This window comes from Lolium perenne, chromosome 5 (assembly GCF_019359855.2).
Source record: "Lolium perenne isolate Kyuss_39 chromosome 5, Kyuss_2.0, whole genome shotgun sequence".
NCBI classification, from domain to species: domain Eukaryota; kingdom Viridiplantae; phylum Streptophyta; class Magnoliopsida; order Poales; family Poaceae; genus Lolium; species Lolium perenne.
The window spans coordinates 209,036,673-209,061,188 of record NC_067248.2 but is presented as its reverse complement, the minus strand read 5'-3'; the positions used below and the strand labels follow the sequence as shown (position 1 = coordinate 209,061,188).

The 24,516-nt window shown below is 45.5% G+C and overlaps 3 protein-coding genes across 4 annotated transcripts; 1 reads left to right on the top strand and 2 right to left on the bottom strand.

Annotated features, from left to right (window-relative positions):
- The first annotated feature begins 3,401 nt into the window (after positions 1-3,401).
- On the top strand, positions 3,402-6,252 carry LOC127301793 (uncharacterized). 2 transcript variants are annotated; one of them, XM_051332067.1, is made up of 3 exons: positions 3,402-3,597; positions 4,496-4,577; positions 5,237-6,252. In XM_051332067.1, exon 3 carries the CDS (start codon positions 5,245-5,247, stop codon positions 5,938-5,940), a length of 696 nt encoding a protein of 231 aa, XP_051188027.1. In that variant the 5' UTR covers positions 3,402-3,597; positions 4,496-4,577; positions 5,237-5,244; the 3' UTR covers positions 5,941-6,252. The 2 variants fall into 2 exon arrangements, with proteins under 2 accessions (XP_051188027.1, XP_051188026.1); XM_051332066.1 differs by lacking the exon at positions 4,496-4,577.
- A 2,486-nt stretch (positions 6,253-8,738) lies between these two features.
- Positions 8,739-10,490, bottom strand: LOC127301791 (STOREKEEPER protein). Its single transcript, XM_051332065.2, has one exon. It carries the CDS (start codon positions 10,305-10,307, stop codon positions 8,991-8,993), a length of 1,317 nt encoding a protein of 438 aa, XP_051188025.1. The 5' UTR covers positions 10,308-10,490; the 3' UTR covers positions 8,739-8,990.
- A 1,781-nt stretch (positions 10,491-12,271) lies between these two features.
- On the bottom strand, positions 12,272-18,609 carry LOC127301790 (protein disulfide isomerase-like 2-3). Its single transcript, XM_051332064.2, has 9 exons — positions 18,412-18,609; positions 18,156-18,314; positions 17,305-17,418; positions 16,542-16,717; positions 15,525-15,624; positions 14,135-14,311; positions 13,908-14,053; positions 12,712-12,858; positions 12,272-12,627 (listed from the first exon to the last, which is right to left on the bottom strand). The coding sequence occupies exons 1-9, from the start codon at positions 18,526-18,528 to the stop codon at positions 12,453-12,455; spliced, it is 1,311 nt and encodes a 436-aa protein (XP_051188024.1). The 5' UTR covers positions 18,529-18,609; the 3' UTR covers positions 12,272-12,452.
- Between the last annotated feature and the right edge of the window lie 5,907 nt (positions 18,610-24,516).

The window sequence follows — 24,516 nt, the reverse complement described above, 5'->3', positions numbered from 1 at the left end:
ACCCTTGCGATAGTTGAACAAATGCTAAGCGCCCAATATGAGCGTTCCATGCCGCAATCTTTGGTGGAGATAACTCCAAAACTATGAAGATAGTGACACTCTTGTGACGAAAGATATTGTACAAGAATAGATATTGTTTCCGAAGAGTGATATTTTCTAACCACTTATCCTCCCATGTAATCTCTAATAGTAGAAAAAGGGCATTCTAGCCAATATGAAAAAAAAAACATAATCTCTAAACGGAGAGTTTTCTTGTAGAAAACTTCATGGAAATTATCTGAATTTTCCATGATACATATTAGTTTTCTTGCAGGATACATATGTAGTTTTCAGCAAGCTGTTTGGCTGAGATACCATGGGCTGGTTTAAATTTGCATCCTGCGAGCGCATGGAGCGGGACGGCTGACTAAAACGCCCAGCGATAACTGGACAACGTGGAAGGATCCCAATCGTCGGAAGGCTGTGCCCCAGGTTGGCAGCAATTATGGGTTCATGATGCCGCTGTGATTGAGGCCGCTGCCGTGGACGAGAGAGGAGAGCCACTGGAAAAAAGCTGATTCCTCGGGCAAACGCAGAAGATCCCCACTCCCCATGACAAGCCATTCAAGGCGAGTTAACTCCCGTATGGGTCTTGTTTGTTTCTCACCCATCAACACCATGCATCTACCCAGCTATCACCAGCTCGATCGTGCAACCTGATGCAAGCGGTTACTGCTGTTTCGTTCCTCTTATGCTACTAGAGCCTAGAGGTAACCGTATGGTATGGCTTTGTTTTTCAAACAGAAGAAATTTCTTCAAGTAATGTACTCCCTCTGATTTATAAGTGTCGTGACTTTAGTTTAAATTGGAAAGAATATGTTTAATCAATTAACAAGGCCGGGCCAGCAAAACGTGAACTCTTCTTGTTTTCCACAGATGAGTAAAAGACTCGGAAAGGCATCCCAAAGAATTCACTAGCAAAAACTAACAATCCCAGTGAGTTGGGTACAAGTTTACCTACCGGCGATCCATAGTACAATCCTGACACCAAAATAAAACCATGTCGCCGCTGTGACTGACATGAGCCTCAAACCAATTTTAAGTCTCGAGTCAGGTATATGGTCTTCCCTGTCGAGCAGTACCATGCAAGTTATGACTACACATCAATGGAAGGAGTGAATGCCGTACAGAAACGGAACCACGCAACACAAGTGTACTGCAAAGCTGTTACAGTCCCTGCATGCACGAGTACTACTTCTTCCATATACACGTTTATTAGGTATAATACCCACTTAGAGAAAAAATTAACCATTAATTTAATCAATAAAATATTATAAGATATATGCTACTACCAAACAAACCTTATGAGTCTGGAGGCTTAAATTCTAAAACCTGGCGAAAATCATTAAGGACAAAAGAAATTTATCCGTACCAACTACTGGCATACATATGAATTGGACCTAGCTACAGCCGAGAACCTGTAGTCCCAGGGGGAAACTACCACAAACCATCATGGAATTGAAGTGGAGGTGGTGGAGTCGACGGAGATGACTCCGAGGGTCAATCCCCGTCCCAGCAGGGTGCCGGAACAGAAACTTCTGACCCCCGAAACTTGTCTGAACGATGGTGACGGTGACGGAACTTTTCGTGGACCGAGGCTGGATTGTTCAGGGTTTTCGCGTTGGAGGCAATTTATAGGCGGAAGGGCGAGGTTGGTGGGCTCCAGGTGGCCCCACACCACCCCTAGGCGCGGGCTAAGGCCAGGTCGCGCCTAGGGTTGGTCTGGCCGGCTCCTGGCCCCCTTCGTCTCTCCTCTGGACTCCGTCTTCGTTTCAGTCAAATAGCAACTTTGGCTTTTGTTTCGTCCAATTCCGAGAATATTTCCTGTACACCTTTTCTGAAATACAAAACAACAGAAAATAGGGAACTTGCACTGTGGCATCTTCTTAATAGGTTAGTTCCGGAAAATGAATAATAGTGTCACGAAGTGTAAACAAAACATATTGAATTGGTGTAAAACAAGCATGGAGCATCAAAAATTATAGATACGTTTGCGACGTATCATGCCGCTCGCACCTCGTGGCCCCTCTCGCGTGATTCTTCCGCTCACGGCCTTTCTTCGAGTGAAAACTAATCCGATATTTTTCCCTTGAATTGTTGCGATACAGAAAGTTCTGAAACAAATAAAATACGAAAAATGAGGTTTATGCCTTCTAGGAATTAAATACCAAAGAACGGGATTTTTTAGGAAAGTCCTAAAAATCATTTAAAAATGCATAAATAACAATGTATGAAGGCAAATAACAATGAAAACTAACCCTATATGTAGCAATAATGATGATGCAAAATGCACGTATCTGAAGGTTGTTTGCCCCTTTTTCGACACTACCATGGTGGTGGCGGAGGAAGGTTAGAATTGTAATTTTACTTCTAGCAAGGGATCCACGTTTGTCTCATGTGATGACCATATGTGTAATTTCTGTAAATAGGTTGTCTAATAAAAAAGCACTGAGAAGACACCCCAAAAATCCTCCATGATGTCTTTTACTAGCCATCCCTAATATTTGCAGTGTAGTACTACCTACATTTAGCTTTCTAGAAATACTTATATTTTGGAACGGAGTAACAAAATAGAAACTCCCCAGCGCCACGAACTGTTGCCAGTTGAGCAAGAAAAGAAAAGAACACGCTATTCTAGGTTCCCCTATATGCCGCTCGCGTGCATGCAAGAGGGAGTAACGCACACACGCAACGGCTCCCCCTGGCTCGCTCCTATGGGGCCGGCCCAACGCCCATGAACGGCTATTTTCAAATTTTTTCATATTAATTTTACTTTTTGAAAAAGCTCTAGATTTGAAACTTTGAATATTTTGGAAAAAGTTCGTATCTGAAAAAAGTTTGGATTACAAAAATGTTTAAATTTTAAAACTGTTCAAATTTTCAAATTGTTCAAAGTTGAAAAATGTTCAAATTGAACAACTGTTCAACTTTTAAAAAGGTTTAAATTTGAAAAATATTCAAAAGTGTAAAATATTTCAATGTGAAAATGTTCAATTTGAAAAATATTCAAAATTTCAATTTTAAAAAAGATAGAATGAGGGAAGAGCCAAAAAACGAAAAAAAAAATAACTAAAAAAATCCTAAAACCAGAATACCAAAGACACTTGGGCCGCCACCCGATGCTCTGGCACGCTTGCGGGTGTTAATACACCCGGCAGCGGGCCGATAAATAGGGCTTTATGCTATTCCAGTGATCTGCCGGCCTATCACAGCTGCCCACTGGATCACGAACTGCCCGGTACGTGATCTCAATGGCCCATGATGCCACGGTACTGGGCCGTGGGCCGTGGGAGGTTCTGACGGGCCCTTCTCGTCTCCCACGTCGCTCCAGAGGTCAAAGCCACTACCACCACCACCACCACCAAGGCCCTAACCACCACATCGCAGCCGAGCCGACCGGCTCAAAAGCGCCACCACCGCGCGCCGGAGCCCCAACCAAATTCCCAGACGCTCCACCTCCAGCCTCCTCCCCGGAGGCGACACCTCCTCCCCCTCGCCGCCGCTCCCGGCCCCGCCGAGGAGCCTTTCCTCTCCGCCCCGAGGAATCAGGAACGGGCGGTCAGTTTTCGAATCTCCCCGGCTGTGCTCGAATCCGCCCTTTTCTCTCCCCCGCTGCCTACCGCCTTTACAAAGTTTTTCCTGTTTATCTAAGTTATCTTGTTGCCGATTATAGACGAAACCCTAGCCGTCCTCCTCTCGACGTCGCCACTCGATCTGCTTCGGCCGAACCAAGGGACCGTCGCATCTACTGTTTTCTTTTCTTTTCTTTTCAAACGGGCGTCCTGTTTCTTGCAGATGCGTTACCTGAGGTTTCCTCAGGTCTAGATTTTGGGGAGCTGTTTTTATCCCCCAATGTCCAACAACATGCTTATATTTGACACCCTGAACTTCCCATCTACTACAAATTGTAAATTAGAGGCTTTTAGGATATATATTTTTACACTATGTTCCTCATGTTGTTAGCCATGTAGATTTGATACTAGTAAATCTCATATTTTAGAAGAGCCTATTTAAGTTGTCAGGTGGGATCCCGCAAAGATCCCGCTTCTAGTTCATCTTATCATTTCTGGTTCAAATTTAGGGCTAAATTTAAACTAGGAATGTCAGGATGAACTAAAAGTGGGACTTTGGCGGGACCCTGTTTGCATCTCCAAGTCTATTTCCTTACTTTATGATTTTGTGTTTACTCTTTGCTGTCCGTGTACCTACAAGTTCCAGCGCATTCACGTATATATCCATCATTTAGGCACGCTGAACTGGGTGAAGGTGTGAGGGAATTGATCGTTATCTTATATGTTTGGTCTGGTTATAATTTCACGTCTCCAATAAGAAATCACATGCATCATAGTTATCTTTCTCTTGGACTGCTAGGAACATCAAAGCTCCCCTTTTACAATCTTTAACCAAGTTTAGTCGACTTGTCGGCAGCAACTGACCTTTCTTTCATCAAAAGTAGGAATGAAAGCTGGCATGCCCATCATGATTCTTGGGAGGAGACATCGGCAATAATTCACCTTGGACAACTTATTTGTGAAAATGTATGCCTATTTAAATCGCACATAAAAAAATCTGGTCAAATTTTCATTATTAATATGGATTCCTTTGTTATAAGAGCAGCTAAACCTTATTTGGTTGTGCTGAACACAGTTGCAAATTTATATCTGTTGTGAAGAGGCCAAGCACATCTGATACTCTGTTTAATTCTCTGGTCAATTCTATCGTTAGCGTACAATGTCCAGCTGAACTTGTGCTGACTAAAGCAAATGATTCAAGTTTTAGCAGCTACTTGCTCCCTTAATTGTCATCTGTATATATGCTGCTGGATTTCTTGGAACAGTTCGAGATTCTTGTTAACTTGAGAATGAACGCAAAACATGTGTGATAAGGTGAATTAGCTTGAATTAGACTGTGTAAGAAAAATATCAGGGTATAACAGCAAAAGTGGGTGACATCAGCCATTTAATTTCTTCACGGCATCTTGCGTTTTCTCTTTCATATATCAACCATCAAGTGGACTCTAGTTCATCTTCTCCTTTTCTTTATAAGAATGAAGCAAAAGTGAACCTTTAAAAATACCCTTTCAAAAGATCAGCTGGTTCCTCTGATTTTTATTTGTGCACTGGACATTGTGGATTTTCTTGTATTAGATTGTGTAAGACTTACATATACTGAGCACGTTTATATTGCTTTCTTGCAGTCTTCGAGATGGCAAAAAATTCAAGGAACATGAAATATTCGTCTCGTGAGCTCAGGTCAGCACGTCATTTGAGGCCCTCCAGCCATTGTAGTTTCAAGAGAGTTGCTAGCCAGGTGCCAACATTAGCAGCAACAGAGAAATGTGCGTGGAAAGATGCGATCTGCCCAGTTTGCATTGAATGCCCACATGATGCTGTGCTCCTACTCTGTTCATCTCATGACAAAGGCTGCCGTCCATATGTATGTGGAACCGACTTCCTTCACTCAAATTGTCTTGAGCAGCTAATGGAGTCATGCAGAAGCCCAGGAAGCTGTGATGATCCAGGCTCAGTAGAGCTCAAATGCCCGCTTTGCCGTGGTGAGGTTAAGGGATATACACTTGTTGAGCCTGCCCGGGAGCAGCTGAACCGAAACAGGAGGAGCTGCATGCAAGACGGCTGCTCATACATCGGTTCATACAGACAGCTCTGCAAGCATACACGAAAGAAGCATCCTTCGGCGAAGCCTCGTGCTGTAGACCCTCTACAAACTTACAAATGGAGGCGACTTTTATTCAGAACCTTAGTGGAAGATATGATCTGTGCGACCAGTTCGTCGCTCCTCCAAAGGTTATTGTCTCTCATGTTGCAGTATGAGGAGCTCATGTCTACTCGTTGGCCTGGAGATGATCACGTTGGTGCTACCTTCAACGTCGCTGGTCTGTAATCTCTCAGTCGCTTGCTGAAACTTGAGAATTTGGCGTGCTGTTATTGTTAGTGCAACCCTTGCTGGATTCCATGGATTGGTCACTGTTGATACAGAAGTTGAGACCTCAGGAAGTATTAGTCACCTATGTTCAGAAGAAACATAAAAGGTTTTGAGGGATTTAACTGTCTTGACGAAGTGTGGAATAGCTTGAAGTTTGTTGAAAGTTTATGTCATCCCATTTTGTATTGTGTGATGCACTGCTCTTGTGCATCCATGTTGCATTGTATGACATAACAGTTTCTTCTGAAATATGCAATTCGACTTGCTCTAGTCTTCTACTTTCTATGAAAATGCCCATATGCACTTACTTTTTAGTTATCTTTATCTTGACATGTAAGCTACGTACTTTATTAAAACTGAAATAAAGTTTGGGACCATCTCATTACCAAGTTTTTTATGTCCACCTGAACCAAGCTTCTATATAACATTTCACAGGATTGATTGACATAATGCGCACCTGATGATTCCATTCAGCTTATTGTTTGTAATCCTTTTTTTGTTTTTGTTTCCATGAACATGGGCATATAATTATTGGCTGATAAGGCCAATATTTGGAAAAATATGGAGTTATAGAGATGGTTTTCTATGTAGATGATATGTAATTATATATGTAAAACTTCAATGAATTCTGTGGGATGCATCTTATACTCCTGACAAACGAGTCTGATGAACAGCCGAGAACCTGGGGACATGATGGGAATGTGGCTTAAATGCTTGCTTGACAGGGCTTGTATGTTGCTGGATCCTGCTGATCCAGTTGCGATAGTCCCTTTCTGAACATTCTGTAATTCGTAAAACTGCACTTTGTGGTGCTTTTAGAACTGGTTTTTCCTCCTCAAATTCGTTTCGGCAGCACATAGTTTGACGCTGTTATCTGGTGATTGTTGGTAGTGGTCCCGGCCTTTCGATCGTTTGAAAAGAAAATGTATATATGATGAACTTCATCATGTTACAGTAATGATTTGATGACTAACTTTTGCATCTCTTCATCAAACCGTCAAATGTTGGGACAACTGCGAACATTGTATACCGACTAGCAACCATTTACGTGCAAATGCACTGCACGCCTTCAAATGTATGTTGCACGAAATATGTATAAACGTTTTCAGCTAGAAAATGCACCAATAGGAGCACCAACCTGGTAGAATTTGCATCGAGCGGTGAGAATTAATGGAGTAGCTATGCAATGAAAAATGTGATTCCTGTGCGAGTGATTTGGGATACATGGTTCCAACTTATTTTCTCATCCAGTTGTTTCTCTGCTTGTGAATGTTCTGAATTGATAGGATCTAAGATAAACTACATATTATCTGGCAACTTGTCGGGTATCCTATACTGAGTATTTTTTGGGGGTATTTATACAGAGTATCTTTGAAGCTTGAAGCTAAACTCTGAATCCACCGTTCCTCATAAACTCTGATCAGCCTGATCCCACCATCTATGTTTAAAAGAAGTTAAGATCATAGCCATGAGCCTTTGTCACGGCACCATGCTCTGTGCCCACGGGAGAATCATACAGCGCACACTGAAAGCTAGTGTATGATTTCGCCAACTTCGGTCAGATGTGCTACCAGTTTGAGTCGGATTCTCCAGCTCAGTTCTGACTGAACTTTCGCCTCAGCCTGCATCCAGCGAACGACGCATAAAGACCACTCAGCAATGAACAAAAAACTTCTGTCTGAGCAGCAAATACGATCAGGAGATAAGGCAGCACAGTTGATCTCATCTCTGGAACTTGAACCCAACTCATCATCTATTTTTATTTATGATGTTGGACTGAACATGATCATGGTTTACCACACAAAACATGTTGAGCCGCCACATCACGACCTCAAGAACATTATGACAGAGTGCAAAAAACAATTAAAGTAAATCCTGGAGACCAGGATCGCCTGCTGTACACTAATCACTAGCATGCAACATAAGTGAGGAGAACTATGAAAGGACAGCAACCAGGTTCATCAAGGAACCACTTGCAGAAGCACCCAGAACATAGGCAGAATCATGAACATATATCACAATCAACAAAGGTAACCATCATCAGGTATATTTCAGACTATTCCCACATAGAATCCATCCCCAAGAGGCCAAGAATGTGCTCTCTGATGGAAGCCCTAGCAAATCCTGTTAAAGCAAACCAAAACATACCATCCTATTTGATTGAAGTCAAATAGGCAGGCTTTAAAGAACAGATGGTAAGAGCAATTTCGTGACAAACCTAAGAGGTCCTGAACTATGCACCCTGAATAATGTGAAATAGCAAGTGCACTTCTAAGTATTAATGCCCTAAACCCGTGGGACATGCTACAATAAACACAACTAGCTAGCCAATGTTTCATGAACCTACTAGAGTGGCTACTGAACTACAGCAAGAGTATTATTTGCAGTGGAACCAAACTTTAATGAGGAACTCACATTTATCACTGCATAACTTCTAATCAGAAAAAGTACCCTTGAACTAATCAATAACTTGCAATAAAAGGGACTATATCATTCTTCAACTTGTGTTGAAAATCAGGTACTAGTGGAGTTACACATGTTTATAAATGCTAATTATAAGAAACCTAAAGAAGAAAAAGGAATGCATACATTAACCCTAACTAAGCAAAATAAGATGAACCTTAGCATCTTCACAAAATCATAACAAGGCAGCTCTATGCTGCAAACAGTTTGCTAAGACAGTAGCAGCTGATCTTGACCTGTTTGGTGATATATTGAGAACACCCAACCCAAGAAAAATAATATGCGATGGACCCTGATTTAAAATAGACACGATGGATATAGTATATAAAGCACAAGTTAGCACCTAATAAGAATCACAAAAATACAAGGATCCATGGAAAATAGCAAGGAGCAAAACCATCACTCCTTGCTCTATGCCTAGTTTCAATAGCTTGTCCACGGGAGTAAGTAATTAACCACATAAACCCCTATCTAGAACGGAAAAGAGACTGATTTGATTCCCCCCTTTCAACACTTTGGTGCTCACCATGGATCAGCCCCATTGCTCAGTCGGCCCTCTCGAGGGCATCGAGCACCATCCTCACCGTATCCTTCATGAGGTCCATCCGGCGCAGCTGCTGTCTGATCTCCGTCAGCCTGAACTTCCTGAGCTTGTCCTCCATCACCTGCGCTTTCGAGCCTTCGAGCACCTCGAACGCCTTCCTGAAGGCGGCGCCACTCGGGTGCTCCCTGGCCAGCTCCTCGACGGTCTCCCACAGGTAGGGGTACGCGTCCTTGCCCTTCTCGAACTCGGTCTTGGTCCTGCCGTTGGGAGGTATAGGAGGTGCGCGTCGAATGCTGTGCCCGTTCGCCATGGCGATCGGCATCAGCTTGCGGTTCTTGATGCGGTAGCGGTCGTCCCGCCCGCTGTCGATGCCGTCGTCGTCGTCGCTGTTTTCAGTAGCTGGTAGCTCCTCGCTGTCGCCGTCGGCAATGTCGTCGTCGTCGGTGGTGGTCCTGGTGCCCCATACCTTCTTTGCGTGTTCGTAGATGCTTCTGTCGTGCGGCGTGTGCAGCTCCTGGTCGCGGCCGCTCCTGGCGCGCGTGGCGAGCAGCTGGTACTTCTGCTTGAGTCGTCGCACCTTGTCGCTGAGCTGCGTGGTGGAGACCTTGACGCTGAGGTGGGCGCGGATGTGGCCGTGCAGCTTGCCGATGTCGTTGGTGGAGCCGGGCAGCACGCCGCTCTTGGCGCGGTAGGTGGCGAGCCCGCGCAGGATGACGAGCTCGTCGTCGGGGCTCCAGAGCCGCGCCGGGCGCTTCTCGGAGGAGGGGGGTTGTGGTGGGGGCGCCGGCACGGCGGCGCTTCGGGGCCGCTTGGCCCCGCCGCGGCGCGGCGGGTCCATGGGGCGGGAGCTGATGGGCTTGACGATGGCGGCCTCGGCGCGCGGGTTGTGGCGCGCGGCGGGGCGGGGCGGGGAGAGGTCGGAGTCGGAGTCGGCGCCGGCGGCCGGGTCGAGGTCCGAGTCGAAGCCGGCGGCCGCGTGCGAGTCGTACGAGTCGGAGTTGATGCCCGGGGAGCGCGGCCTGGGCTTGGGGGAGGGCGCGGCGGGGCGCGGCGCGGGGCGGCGGGGGCGGGCGGCGGCGTCGGAGTCGGAGTCGGAGCCCCCCGAGTCGGATCTGGCGGGGGCGGAGTCGGCGGGCGCCGAGGGCGCGGCGGCTGCGGCGGCGGCGGCGGAGGACTTAGGGTTAGGGTTGGGCGGCGGCGGATTTGAGGGGTCGGTGTCGGAGGGTGGGTGGTGGTGGTGGGGCGCGTCGGGCTCGGCGTCGGAGGCGTCGGACGCGGATCCCGACGCCGCCGCCGCGGCCGGGCGCTTGGGTGCCATGCGGAGCGGGGGCGGCGCGGCGGGGTGGGGACAGGGTGCGCTCTGGCCTCGGGTACCTCGCGGTGCTGCTGCTGCTGGTGGTGCTGATGATGATGCTCTGGTAACGCGGCGGCTCTTGGCTGGCTATCTGTATCGCATCGGCGATATTTTTTATGGCAGGGCAGGGCACTGGGCGCGGCGCGGTGCGGAGCGTGCGATGGAGTCGAGTCGTTGGGGAGGGTATGGTGGGCGTGCTTGATTGGCACCGCGCGCGGCGTGGTGGGTGGGCGCCGAGTGCCGACCCGTGCCGGCGTTCCGTGCGTGCGGTGCGCTGCCAATGCCAATGCCAACGCCAGCGCACCTGGCGGGCGGGCGGCACCCAGAAGTCCCGATTCCTAACGGAAAAGGATTTTTATTTCTGGAAAATCCACAACAATAGTACTAGTGTAGTACAAACACTTAATAAAAACAATAAAAATCATAAACAGGACACAAGGGCTCCGCCGATGCTAGGTACCTTGTTCTAACTTCATGACCTAGCGGCTATATTTTAGAAAAAAAAGAGACCTTGGACTCTCTCTCTCTCCCCCGCTACAGTGAGGAGAGGCGATTTGTGCCCCGTCCCGTTCGCAACAGCTCCGGCGGCGATTTGCCGGTTTCCCCTCCCTCCGGCGGCCGCTCCGGCGGCGGGAGGGTGGGGAAACCCCCGATCTCGTTTGTACATAGCCTAGCTGTGAGTGGGTGGCCGGTCGGCGGCGTCGTGGAGGAGGTGGCGCGGCCGATCTGGCGTTTTGTGGAGGCGGGGATCTTCTCCGGTGGTGGTGCTCTGCGGAGTGCCGCCGCGTCTCTGCCTCCTTCCTCGCGCTCGCAGCTCGGCGGAGCTGCGCTGTGCTTCTTCCCCGTGCCGGTTTCCAAGCAGCGGTGGATCCGGTGGTTCGATCTAGTTGAAGAGGAGGATGTGGTGAAGCAGGGCGATGGCGACGACGGCGGTGCTCGGTGGAGGCTCTCCGGAGCTGAGGTTCGTCGACTTCCCGTCCGCCAGGGGACTCCTTCCAATCCAAGGCAGCAGTGGAGGAGCGGCGGCGGCACGCCAGCGGCACGTCGTGTTCGGCGCCAACGTCATCGAGGTCTAGAGGAACTTATCTGTAATTTTCTGCTTTGTCTGGGCTTTTCTGTAAGAACCTTGCTTTAATGGATCCTGTTCTTCGTCGCAAAAAAAAAACTTCATGACCTAGCTCCCGCCCGCCTCATCATCTTGAAAAAAGACATTACAAACCTCTCGCCAACGAGAGGCAGTGGTTCGCCGCGCCTCCAAGCCTCCAAGGATACAAGAGGTGGGGCGGATCGGCGACGTCGCCAACTCTAGGGATCGGGGATGACTTCCATGCGACCGGAAGGGACTCGGATTTCTGAAGATCTTGAGCTACTTCGTGCAAGTTCATGTACTCCTCCAATTATGTGCAGTTTTGCCGTCTTGGTTCCGTTCCACTATAGACCCAGACATGGCGAGACGGGAGCTGTGGAGTGAGTGCAGAGTGCATTAAATAAGCAGCAAAAGCACGTGCAACCCAGGCTTAAATAAATAACTAGTCGCTTCCCCAAACAGCACGAGTCTTCAGTCACAAGATAAATCTGCCTGCCTGCCTGCCTGCCACATAATTCTCCGGCTGCACAGCGGTACTCCCTACAACTACAACGGATCGAGACCGGAGTACATAAAGCTCCCAACGATCATGTCACTGGTGTACTACGAACAGCCAGTAGAAAAGCACGTGGAACCCCAGGCGACAGGAAATACTGCTCGATGCTGGACAAAAACGCATGCTTTCGCTGGCAGGGCTGACGCCTGGCGAAGTGGACAGGTCGGGCGGAACGCCCATTTATGCCAATCATCCCCGCAGCAGGACAAACGCCAATGATTTGAGCCGTACGTTCCCAGTAAATCCTGTGTCATCTGCATCATCAACAATAATTATGAACAGGCATTCAACCCAGAATTGATTTTATTTCAGGGACAAAAACAACACGTCTTGCTTGCACGTCGAAGTTTTCTACTATCACAAAAAGTGTCCCGTTTAAATCGTACAGCAGTAATTTAGAACAGGTGAACCATTAGTGTTCCTCAGATTTACAGTCTGGCTACTCGACGCTAAGATCGTTTCACGATCACAACTCGTCCTTAGGTGTAGAGTCGTCGCCCATGAGGTCCTCAAGCGAGAACTCGTCCTCTTCGATGATCTCTCCGTCCTTGCCGTCCCATGGTTCCGACTGGACAACCGTGAGGGCACCGTCGACAGGAAGAATCCCCCTTCCGCCTTTCCCTGCCTCCTTCACGAACTCGCTGCAGGTGACAGACATTTTTCTGTCAGTCGTCTGCCTAATGAACCTGATGCAGCGATTAATATGGATAAGCACAGGGGCTTACGTGATTTCGGCGAGCTGGAAGGCACTGCGGAGAGGAGCGTATGCGCCTTTCTTCACGGTCAGAGCAACCATGGCTGGATAGCCATAACCACCAACTCCAACCTGCTTCTCCAGATCAGCTTGCTTGCCAGCACCTGCCCAGACAAAACTGCAAAGCAAATGCTATACTGGCTCAGGACGGGCCATCACAAGAACAAATAACAGTTTTTTAACACAGAATGCTTGCATTAGACCCAACTCCTTGTTTCCAGATTTGATTGGCTTATGTAGTTTACAAATGACAGCCCAAGTTCTGTTCAAGGCGAAGGCATCTGATCTGACCCTTTATGCTTTTTCGACACAGAAATGCTTGGATTAGACCCACCTCCCTGTTGTAGACTTGATTGCATATTTAATTTAGAAATGCCGGCCTCATATATACAGTGGCTTGCATGCTTCAGCAAAGTTGTTCTGAATAAGATCGCGCACATGGCCCTTTAATTGCCAAGAGCGTGACAAGCTTGTGAGCTCATCTGTGATTGCAATTTTTTATGGTACTAATTCTTTAGGTATTAGTAGCATTTTGGTTTTCTAAACATGATTTCCAAAGCAGTAAAAGTGCACTGCACTTATTTCGTGAAATGGCAGCAAGAAGGTATGCTATTGCTACCTAATTGGTGCCAGGCCTCAATCAGGTAGCTTTCATTTCCATTTCTTGAAGGAATTTCCATTCTTTCAATCCTAGTTCTTTGTGATAGCTAATTATGCAGTGTCCAAGCAACATATGTGTCTTAATATCTGAGAAGAATCTTTTTTATGCATGGAACTCCTTTCAATCAGGTGTGATCGTGAGCCTGTGTCATCATTCAGCGATGCTGCTACCCATTGATCTTTGTGCTGGTGTAACAGTACATGGAAACAACTAAAAACATTACTCGGACTAGATGGGAAATCTGCTAGTTAGTGAGCTGTTAATTAACTTAAGACAAGTATCCATCGAATTTTGCCAGCTCTACAGTTATGGCACCCCTTGTTTTGTTCGTGCCCACGGCACCTGATCTGACCGTTTAAGGTACTTGAAATACAAACATGTTATTTCCAACTTAACAATAGTAAGATTTGTTGATTAGAAACTGTGTGTTTTTGCAAAGAGGCATAAGAGGAATATAGTACTAATATGTGAAATTTAAGTAATAGTGCAGTGCAGCTGACACTTGCCTGTATGGACTCTTCTTAAATTTCTCGGCAACAGATAGTAGCAGCTCAAGGTACTTGTTTCTCCCTTCTGCCTTTGAGTCCAAGATGTCTGGAAGGAAAGATACGAAGCAAATGGCAGCAGAAGCACACCTCTCTTCCATTACATCCTAAAGAAAGCAAACCCAACATCAGAACATCAATTATTCATTGTGTGATCTGCAGAAATTATTAATACTATAAAGTCTTACCGAGCTAGTCAACTCATGAACTTCAGGTGGTGCAGAGTTAGCTTCCAACTGCTCCAAAGCGAAAGACTCGATGGCAGATGCAACTCTAGCCCCCTGGTAGGGGAGCGGGCTCTCCTTGTCAGCACCAAATACCAAAATAGTTGGAAAGCCTTCTACCTTGTACTTGCTCATCAGGGACTGCAAAATTCAGAAGTCAAATAATATACTTGCATAGGTAATTGGAAAAGAAGCTTAAAGCAGATTAGTAGCACATCCATACATGCTTTCAAAAAAAGGCAAGTTTCAACTCCAGCTATACTGATACACTGCCTAGAACATTTCGATAATTCATTCAAACATGTAACTAACTTGATTCTCCTGATTAAACCATTTTCAAAATTATTGTGATATCATTTCATCATGTTAAAGTGACACCTCAAACAAAATGTAGGCGACATCTCAATCAAATGGCTCATGGATAAGTTAGTCCATTGAAGCTTTCCTCGGCAAAACTTCCATCAGAATCATATTTATGCACTAGCACGGAACTCCGGCATTTGTGTGATATGCAAATTTGTATATGCTACCCAGAGCGATAATGCTGAGTTAACTTTTATGATGAAACTGCAATAATAGATCCTTCATTCCACGCTAGTGATCACAAGAATATCAAAAACTCAGCAGGAAGATCAAACTAAATACTTCATCCATGTATAAAAGGCATGTACCCTATACGTATGTTGCATGCTCCACAGCTAATGACCCTATGTGTTGGTAACTTGGTATCCAAGATTGTTGTGTAATCTAATTAGTGTGAATAACTACTTGGTCATAATCTCCATTTTCTCTTCACCTTGGTATCCAGATTGGTTACAGGTGCCTTGTATACATGGATGGAAAGAGAATTACTAGTTGCGGCATTTTTTCAATTGTGAGCAATTTTATGAAAACGGAATTGTTAATTCTCAACTAGGAGTATTAACTTAGTGCTCAATCAAGTCCTACATCGTCGGATTTTCTCTGGGATTCGTGCACTATGGGTTGGGTTGCAACTGAGTTTTTTTTTCAGTTGCAAGTGGGGTTGCAACTGAAAAAAGTCCACCATATTTGCTTTGTGATTCGTGCTAGTGATGAGTTGCAATATAAATTGCAACCATGATTCGATGATGTCACCTGACTTAGAACTAAGTTAATTCTCATCCGACTGAGGATTAGTCACATCCTTATGAAAATAATTTCCCTTTACAGTACAATCAAAGAACAGATTAATAATGCATTGTTAAATTTAACTTTAATATTGGCTTGGGAAATATATTTTTTCTTAATGCCCAAGTGTAAGGGATGCATATAGATCACCAAGTAATACCACAAGATAAAAATGCGAAATGAGGATATAATCCAAAGGGCGTACCTTATCAGAGTCACAATCAACATGGCCTAGTTTCACCTGGCCCTTTAAGTTCTTCGCAGCCCTTTTCCATTCAGGAGCCAATTTCTTGCAGTGTCCACACCTTGGTAAGAAAAACAATACAATTGATGAGCCAAAAAGTGTACTCAGTTAACATGATTTAAGTTTCAATAGAAAAGTTGCAGAATATGGGTTATCAAAAGTCTAATACATCACCAAACAAATGAATTAAATTCGAAATTCTGATAACATATATAAGTACACTAGATGATACCTTTGTTAAAAAAAAAGGCGTATAAATTTAGTTAAAAGTCAAATCTTACTAAGTTCGTACAAAGATGCAAGAAATGACAACATTTACAATTCTGAATAAATGCATTATGAAAATATATATTACGGTGGATCTATTGATATTGATTTTCTATTATAGAGGTTCATTTTTTTTCAATAAACTTGACCAAACTTACACAACGTTGGCTTCTGGTGTAATTTATATGCCTTATATTTGGAACCGACAGAGTACTAGAGAGAGCTTCAACATAGGGAAAAAATCAAGCAAGATACCATGGAAAATCTTATCTCTATTGGCAAAGGATAAAAGGGATGCATCCTTACTTATAACATCATGTGAGCTCACACGGTCTAGTTAAAAGTAGGCCTCAAATATGTTGACCAACATCAAGAACTCAAATCTTTTATAGTTTGTTTATAATTCACACTTCTGAAGCCATCTAGTTTACCAAGAATGTGCTAGAATATACATAACATATACGTAGTAGTAAATAAGAGATGATCAATCATGCAGAATTATATTTTGGTTATAATTCACACTTCTGGAGCCATATAGTTTACCTAGAATGTTCTAGAATATACATAACATATACGTAGTAGTAAATGAGAGATGATTAACCATGCACAATTATGTGTGTAATTTCCTCTTAATCTGGAGAAATAGCTACATCTGGTATCGGCTAAAGAATCAAGTAACATGATGAGCAATAAAGGTACTGAGCTACATACCACGGCGCAAAGAACTCCACAATCCAAAGATCTTTACTTTTGATGACAAGTTCATCAAAGTTACTCGAATTCAATTCTACTGATTCACTTTTTTCAGTTTTCTTCTCACTTGAACCGCCAGAGGATTTGCCACTTGAAGCCTTACCATCCAATCTATCTCTGAGAAGAGCCTTTACCTGTATATCACAAAACAAACAGATATTTTCCCTTGTACTGAAAGTGGAAGCTCACATCTTTTGCAACATGACTGACAAATTCAAAAAATACAAGATAAAAAACGAATATTGTCAATTCGTAGCATCTAAAACGATGGCTGATAAACAATTAAATTAGAATACATGACCAATTTGAAGCATGAAGCAGGGCTCATTTAAAACATAGAAGGCAGCTACATTAAGAGTAATTACAGATATTTCAGAGCAGGGTAAGAACTAAGAAGCGTTGTTGCATGCTAAGCTATGCAGTATGACTGCCTCAAAGCCATTAGGAGCGGTAAGTAGCAAAATAGAGTGGCTAACCAAGACAGCATTTTCAGCCAACAGACAGAGTGGCACTTGTCTTTCCTAGTACTACATCTTGTAAGATCAGATAATCTATACAGAAAATGGATTTACATACTTGTGGAGTAGCATAGGAAACATCACATTACAAGAATAATTTATTTGTGCAACATGAGCAAATGCAACTGATAATTCATCAGACATCAGACAAACTAATAGTAGTAAATAAATTCAGAAGACGAGTAGGGTTTGCTGCAACAAACCTGTGACAGAGCAAAATTTGCAATTGCCTTTACGTCTCTGCCTCCTGTATAGTCCACTGGTGGCTTACCAGGGAGAAATACTTTAATGGTTGGAAATCCTTGTATCCCATATTGCTGCAAAAAATGACACATGCATCATAAGCTGTATTAGTAACATTCCATAAAACTACTTACAGATTGTCATTATGGAAGCACCTTACAGTGTGCTATTGTCAATAATTAAGCCTATAAACTGCTTAAGAAGTGAAATAGAAGATCAATAATTAAGCCTATAATTTACAGACTGCTAGTAACTACTAAGCGCCAGAATGCCATCATATTGCCTTAAAGTTGCACAATGCATTGGCTTCCAGCTTTATACTATAGTACTATACATACTTATCCATTTCTAGCTTGAGCGATTGTCCAATTCAACATGGAAAACAAACAGCACATCAATTGTAAACAACTCGGAGGATCCCAGAACAGTATTAGCAAAAGAGCAAGTCCCCATTCCTGATAAGCACTTGCTAAATTGAGTTTTTCTTCAGAAAAATTCAAATATCATCACTATACAGAAAATCGTAGAAGAACCTTCACTGGAATTTACTGTCCGAAACTATCATATCGCACTACAAATGCACTGTTATGGTATTGAACTTGTTAAATGTTAATGACTCCCAGTTTCTATCCAACGAACTTGTACGGCTTGACGCACCAGTAAAGGGCAGTTATCCCGTAAATCACTAATAAACGACAGCACTAAAGTGATGTCGCTGCAAGTGATGCCGAGATCGCACCAGGAATCAAGCAGATCAGCACACACATCTGGAGTGCAGTCAGATCAAAAGGAAACGAGAAGCCGTGCTCACCTGCGCGAGCTCCTTGTGCGCGTCGGCGTCGAGCGCGGCGATTGTGGCGACGCCCTTGAGGACGCCGGCGGCCTTCTCCCAAGTGGGCGTCAGCTGCTTGCAGTGTCCGCACCACGGCGCGTAGAACTCCACCAGCACCACCCCGTTCGCATTCAGCACCTGCGCGCAAGCGAATGGAGACACGCCCGTCAGGCTCAGAGAGGATCTCAAATGGGAGGAGAGCCGATCTGGGGCAGGAGGAGAGGAGAGGCCGGACCTTCTTGAAGTTGCTGGGGCTGAGCTGGAGGACCGGGGAGCCGGCGGAGTAGAGTGCGGCGGCCGGGGAGGCCGCGGAGGCGACGAGGAGGAGGGCGGCGAGGAAGGCCGGACGCATGGCGGATTCGAGAAGCTTCTGGTTGCCGGGGCGTGGTGGTAGATGGTGGCGATCGGCTGCTGACCGGGGCCGGCGGTGGTGGTGCGGATTTAAGTTTGCACGCGAGGAGGAGACGAACGCGTGTGCGGACCAATGGATGGCCTCCACGTGTTTCGTTCTGCCACGTAGGACTGGCTTCGCTTCCTTGGCGTGACAGGATTGGTGGAGGGACCGTTGTCCGGACACCAAGTGGTGGACTAGGTGCACCGTCGTCCGGACACACTAGGTTCGCCACTATAGGCCGCATAAAGCATTTTCTAGCTTATACCCCACGCATATGGTCCTCGTGCGTGTTAGTGGGCTTGGAAACCATGTCCTGTTTTACACATAAGATGTTGCATATACTAGACCTTCAGGAATATACAAGCATGCTCGACTCAAGAAGATATGATCGAGAATCCCGTCCTAGGAAACCCTCGACTCAAGATCTAGGCCACAATCCCAATCAAATTACAGATCCAGTCAAATACAGATTTATGTGCATGCACACACTTTCTAGGTCTTATGGAAAACATATTTTTAAGTTTATAAAATAATAGAAAAACACGTACACAAATTTTGAGTCGAGACTTACCCAAGAAATTTTCTATCGAAGACTATGTTTACCCAAAAGGACAAACTAAGTTTGGTAAACTCATAGAGCATTGTCCCAATGTGACGCCGGTGTACATTGCCAGACGAAGGACGAAAAGAATCGGAACTAGGGCAAACTTTGAAAAAATGATGCAAAGACGCAAGAGTCCCGAGACATTAATGCTTCATATGACTCTAACATACCACTCATTACAACATAAATAAAAACATATTTGAATATAACTAGAACCTAAAAAATGCCAATAGCAAAGCTTTCATGAAGTATATACACATAAGTCCTAGACAATGGCAAAGCTCAACCTTTTATTAAAAAACTTTCGTAGTTTTATTAATCAAGACTTTTGAATATCCCTCGCTCGATATAGTACATCATCAAGTCATCAAGAATCTATCACACACATCTTATTGCATAATTCAGTCTTGATGATCTTGGAAGCCAAGAAAGCCCTTTCACATGTTGTCCTCGTCATCAGTAAAAACAATGCCAACTCAGTGAGCGACAAACAACAAGAAACATGATGTTCATTTCAAACATCAAGATAATCTCTAAAGTCTTCAGTTCTTTGTGTATGAATAATGAGTAGCTTAAGCTTATCTTTTTTATACGGGCATGGAGGCCTATGTGGAGCCCAGATTCAGAACTCCACCAGCTTAATTATCTTAGTTTATGTAATGGTCATATATGGTCTAATTAGGGATTTTTAATAAATCGAGTTAGTCTTGGTTTTGGCCTGTCCAACCAAGTTAGGTAGGCCCGTAGAGGGGCGCCCCAGCCCAGCAAGGGCTGGCCGGCCACCTCCCCCTCATATAAGGAGGTGGGGTGGCTAGGGTTTAGGGATAGCTAAGTTTAGACTAAAGATTAGGGTTTACCCCATTGCGTGTGATCACGTGTATCATCCCTCCGGGGGTACGGTGCTGCCGTTTATCTATTATATCTGTCGCGAAGGTTCTTGTCTTCATCAAGAATTGTCTAGCTCAAGGTTTGAGGCGTATCGTTCATCGATCCGTTGCTTGCTGGATTCGTTCCCTCTTCTCCAGGCTGCGTTCATCGCGTTGTTGGGAGGAATTACTACCCCAGGCTCTCGCTGTGGAAGATCAGGCATCAACCTAGGTGGATCTACTGGGTTTCCCCTTATCATGTGGTATCAGCTTTCTGGGTTGCTCACGGCGAGGTTTTGTTGATCGATCTCTTCAGATCGGTTTGCATTGGAGAAGATTGGTTCTAGATCGGAGGAGTTTGGCTCTCGGTCGAAGGAGGTTGGTTGATGGAAGTTTGGAGTTGTTGTGGTGCAGTTTGCGGTCATCCATGGCTGTTCCGGAGGTCAAAATCGCGAAAAATCGAGGCTGGAATCGGGAAGAAGATGAAGATTCGCGACGCAATCCGGTCCACAGGCCTGTTGACCGGGCCCTGGACTGGCCAACCCGGTCCAAACCGGGCCAGAGGTTGGTGCCAACCGGCCCGTATACTGAGCCGCCCAGCCGCGTTTCCGGTGGCCAGGCCGGTCAGACCGGGCCCTGGGCCGGTCATACCGGCGCACAGGCTGGTCCAACCGGGCCCTGGGCCGGCACAACCGGTCCCCAGGCCGGTCCAACCGGGCCGTGGGCCGTGCAGGCTGTTGCTGCGGTGAATTCTCCGGTGGTTTACCCTGTTGATGATGTTGTTTTTCGTTCAGCGCGATCGTCCGGACTTACAATTCCGCATTCTTCCGGGGTGCTGTCATTTCCTGGTGATTTTCATGGGAAGCGGTATGTTTCCGACAAAAGGTCTGGAGATGTTTTCAATGATTTTCTTGATATATTAGTCGATGTGTCATTTGCTGAGGCTAAGGTTAAGTGGAAACTTCATCATTATGCATCAGTTTTGGATTATGAGTTGTGGGAAAGTCATATACACCAGGGTTTGCAAAGGTGTGGTATTTATGAGTTCGTGGATGGTTCTACATGGTTGGCACTTGCTGTTAGTCGTGTGGATGAAGAGATACACAGTTGGTGGAACAAGGAGATGCGTGTGAAGGGCATTATGGTTGCAACTTGGTTTGATTTTCGGGAATTCTTACGTGCGTGTTTTGTGTTTGGTAACAAGCCTACAATGCATGTGAAGACCCTCAAACAGTTACTTCGGGTTGTGTCACCGACGGTTGAGGTTGGCACGAGGTCGCAACTATGTTCCAAGGAAGCTATGGCTATGTCTATTCCGTCTCCTACAAAGGAGGTGGTGTGCTCTAACACTACCGTGGAGGAGGTTGTTCCAGTACCGACAGTCACTGAGGAGAGGAAACCTGGCTCTGATACCAAGAGCACTACTGTGACTGTTGAGGAGGATGTACCATTGAGCGGGCTGAATATGCAACTCAAGACGGTACAAGATGATGCTTGCAAGACAGTTGACAAGGGTCAGCGGTGGAGTTTGTTTCAGACTCAGTGCATTATCAAGGGCAAGGCTTGCAAGTTGATGATTGATGGTGGTAGCTGTACTAATGGCATAAGTAAGGCGATGGTGACAACGTTGGGGTTGTCTACATGGCGTCTTCCTGAACCTAAGCGTCTTGAGTGGTTGAATAGCTGTGGTATGCTGAAGATTACTCACAAGGTGCGTGTGCCATTTACAGTTGATGAGTATGTTGATGAGATAGAGTGCGATGTGTTGCCGTTGGAGGTGTGCGGATTGCTACTTGGGCGTCCATGGCAGTATGATCATAATGTGACACATGCTGGGAGAGAAAATACATATTCTTTTATGCATGGTGGCAAACATCGGACTTTGAAGCCTATGGGTGATGATCATATCAAGTCCGATGTGGAGTTAGTGGTGCGTAAAGAGAAGTTGCACAAGCCTAAAGTGCAGCATGAGGTACATGATGTTCCGAGCATTGATGTTGGTGATGTTTCAGCCATGCCTGAAGATGACAAGCCAGTTCTTGTTGGTGACAAGCCGGATGAAGCTACACTTGTTGTTGATGTGGATGTTGCAGCATGTGCTCCAGTTCCAGTTTGTGTTGATGCCAGTATACAGACTGATGATGTTTGTGCTGATGTTGTTTCAGTACATGTGGCGCAGATGCGCGTGGGAGGAGTGGGAGGCGAGCGCGTCAGTGGAGACAGTGGGCAGTGACACTACCATGCTAGGTGTAATGCCGTCCAGTTTTCCGCGACACCGCGGATGCATCGAGGCAAGGATGGATGTGTGAGAAATTTATGTGGCCCAGGAATTACACATCTTGTGCAGGGTCATGTGCAGCGACACAGGGGTCCATCAAAACCTCGCAAGAGGAAGGTATTGGTGCCGACGTCCAAGCTCATGTGGAGAAGAAAGGAGGCGCCAAGTGCTGTATCAAGTCAAGAAGGCCGCGAGGGAGAATGTGGTGTGGATGGCAAGCAAGACTTGAGGACGGCGAGGACGTGTCATGTTCATATCACGTCACCTTTTCCAGAAGACCCTCACGCGTTGGGGACAACGCTTCTTGAAGGGGGGGAGGATGATATAGGCATGGAGGCCTATGTGGAGCCCAGATTCAGGACTCCACCAGCTTAATTATCTTAGTTTATGTAATGGTCATATTTGGGCCAATTAGGGATTTTTAATAAATCGAGTTAGTCTTGGTTTGGGCTTGTCCAACCAAGTTAGGTAAGCCCATAGAGGGGCGCCCCAGCCCAGCAAGGGCTGGCCGGCCACCTCCCCCTCATATAAGGAGGTGGGGAGGCTGGGGTTTAGGGATAGCTAAGTTTAGACTAAAGATTAGGGTTTACCCCATTGCGTGTGATCACGTGTATCATCCCTCCGGGGGTACGGCGCTGCCGTTTATCTATTATATCCGCTGCGAAAGTTCTTGTGTTCATCAAGGATTGTCTAGCTCAAGGTTTGAGGCGTATCGTTCATCGATCTGTTGCTTGCTGGATTCGTTCCCTTTTCTCCAGGCTGCGTTCATCGCGTTGTTGGGAGGAATTACTACCCCAGGCTCTCGCTGTGAAAGATCGGGCATCAACCTAGGTGGATCTACTGGGATCCCCCTTGTCACTTTTTCGACAACGAGCATATATTAATATCGAAGATACCAATTACACCCAGCATCTGCAACAACGCATTGCCCTAGCGGCCTTACGGATGCACACAGCCAAGAACGAAAGAAGAATTACAGGAAAAAAGAAAAGTCCCGCTACGGTAGTTTAAACATTGAAACAACGGCACTAACACCACCAAGACAGCACCATAAGTCCAACTTCTTCAAAAGCGGCGCCTCCAAGAAGGGAACAGTGCACAAGCACTGTCGTCGCCCGATCAAAGATCTGGGTTTTCACCCTGAAGAAGGTCCTTGATGTCTACGCCCCCTCCTTTTCCTGTAGACAGTGTTGGGCCTCCAAGAGCAGAGGTTTGTAGGACAGCAGCAAGTTTTCCCTTAAGTGGATCACCCAAGGTTTATCGAACTCAGGGAGGAAGAGGTCAAAGATATCCCTCTCATGCAACCCTGCAACCACAAAGCAAGAAGTCTCTTGTGTCCCCAACACACCTAATAGGTGCACTAGTTCGGCGAAGAGATAGTGAAATACAGGTGGTATGAATAAGTATGAGCAGTAGCAACGGCACCAGAAAAGTGCTTTGCCCAGACAAGAAACAAGCAAAGAGTAACGCAGCAGTAGTAACGCAGTAAAACAGTAAACAAGCAGCAATAGCAGTATTTAGGAACAAGGCCTAGGGATTACACTTTCACTAGTGGACACTCTCAACTTTGATCACATAACAGAATAGATAAATGCATACTCTACACTCTTGTTGGATGATGAACACATTGCGTAGGATTACACGAACCCTCAATGCCAGAGTTAACAAGCTCCACAATTCAATGTTCATATTTAAATAACCTTAGAGTGTATGAAAGATCAATATGACTAAACCAAGTACTAACATAGCATGCACACTGTCACCTTCATGCTAAGAAAGGAGGCATAGATAATATCAATACTATCATAGCAATAGTTAACTTCATAATCTACAAGAGATCATAATCATAGCCTACGCCAAGTACTAACACGGATGCACACACTGTCACCATTACACCGTGCAGGAGGAATAAAACTACTTTAATAACATTGCTAGAGTAGCACATAGATAAATTGTGATACAAAATACATTGCAATCATAAAGAGATATAAATAAGCACTTCACTATGCCATTCATAACAGTGAATAAGTATTCTGTGAAATATAGCCTAAGAGACCCACACGGTGCACACACTGTCACCTTTACACACGTGGGACAAGGAGTCTCCGGAGATCACATAAGTAAAATTCACTTGACTAGCATAACGACATCTAGATTACAAGCATCATCATATGAATCTCAATCATGTAAGGTAGCTC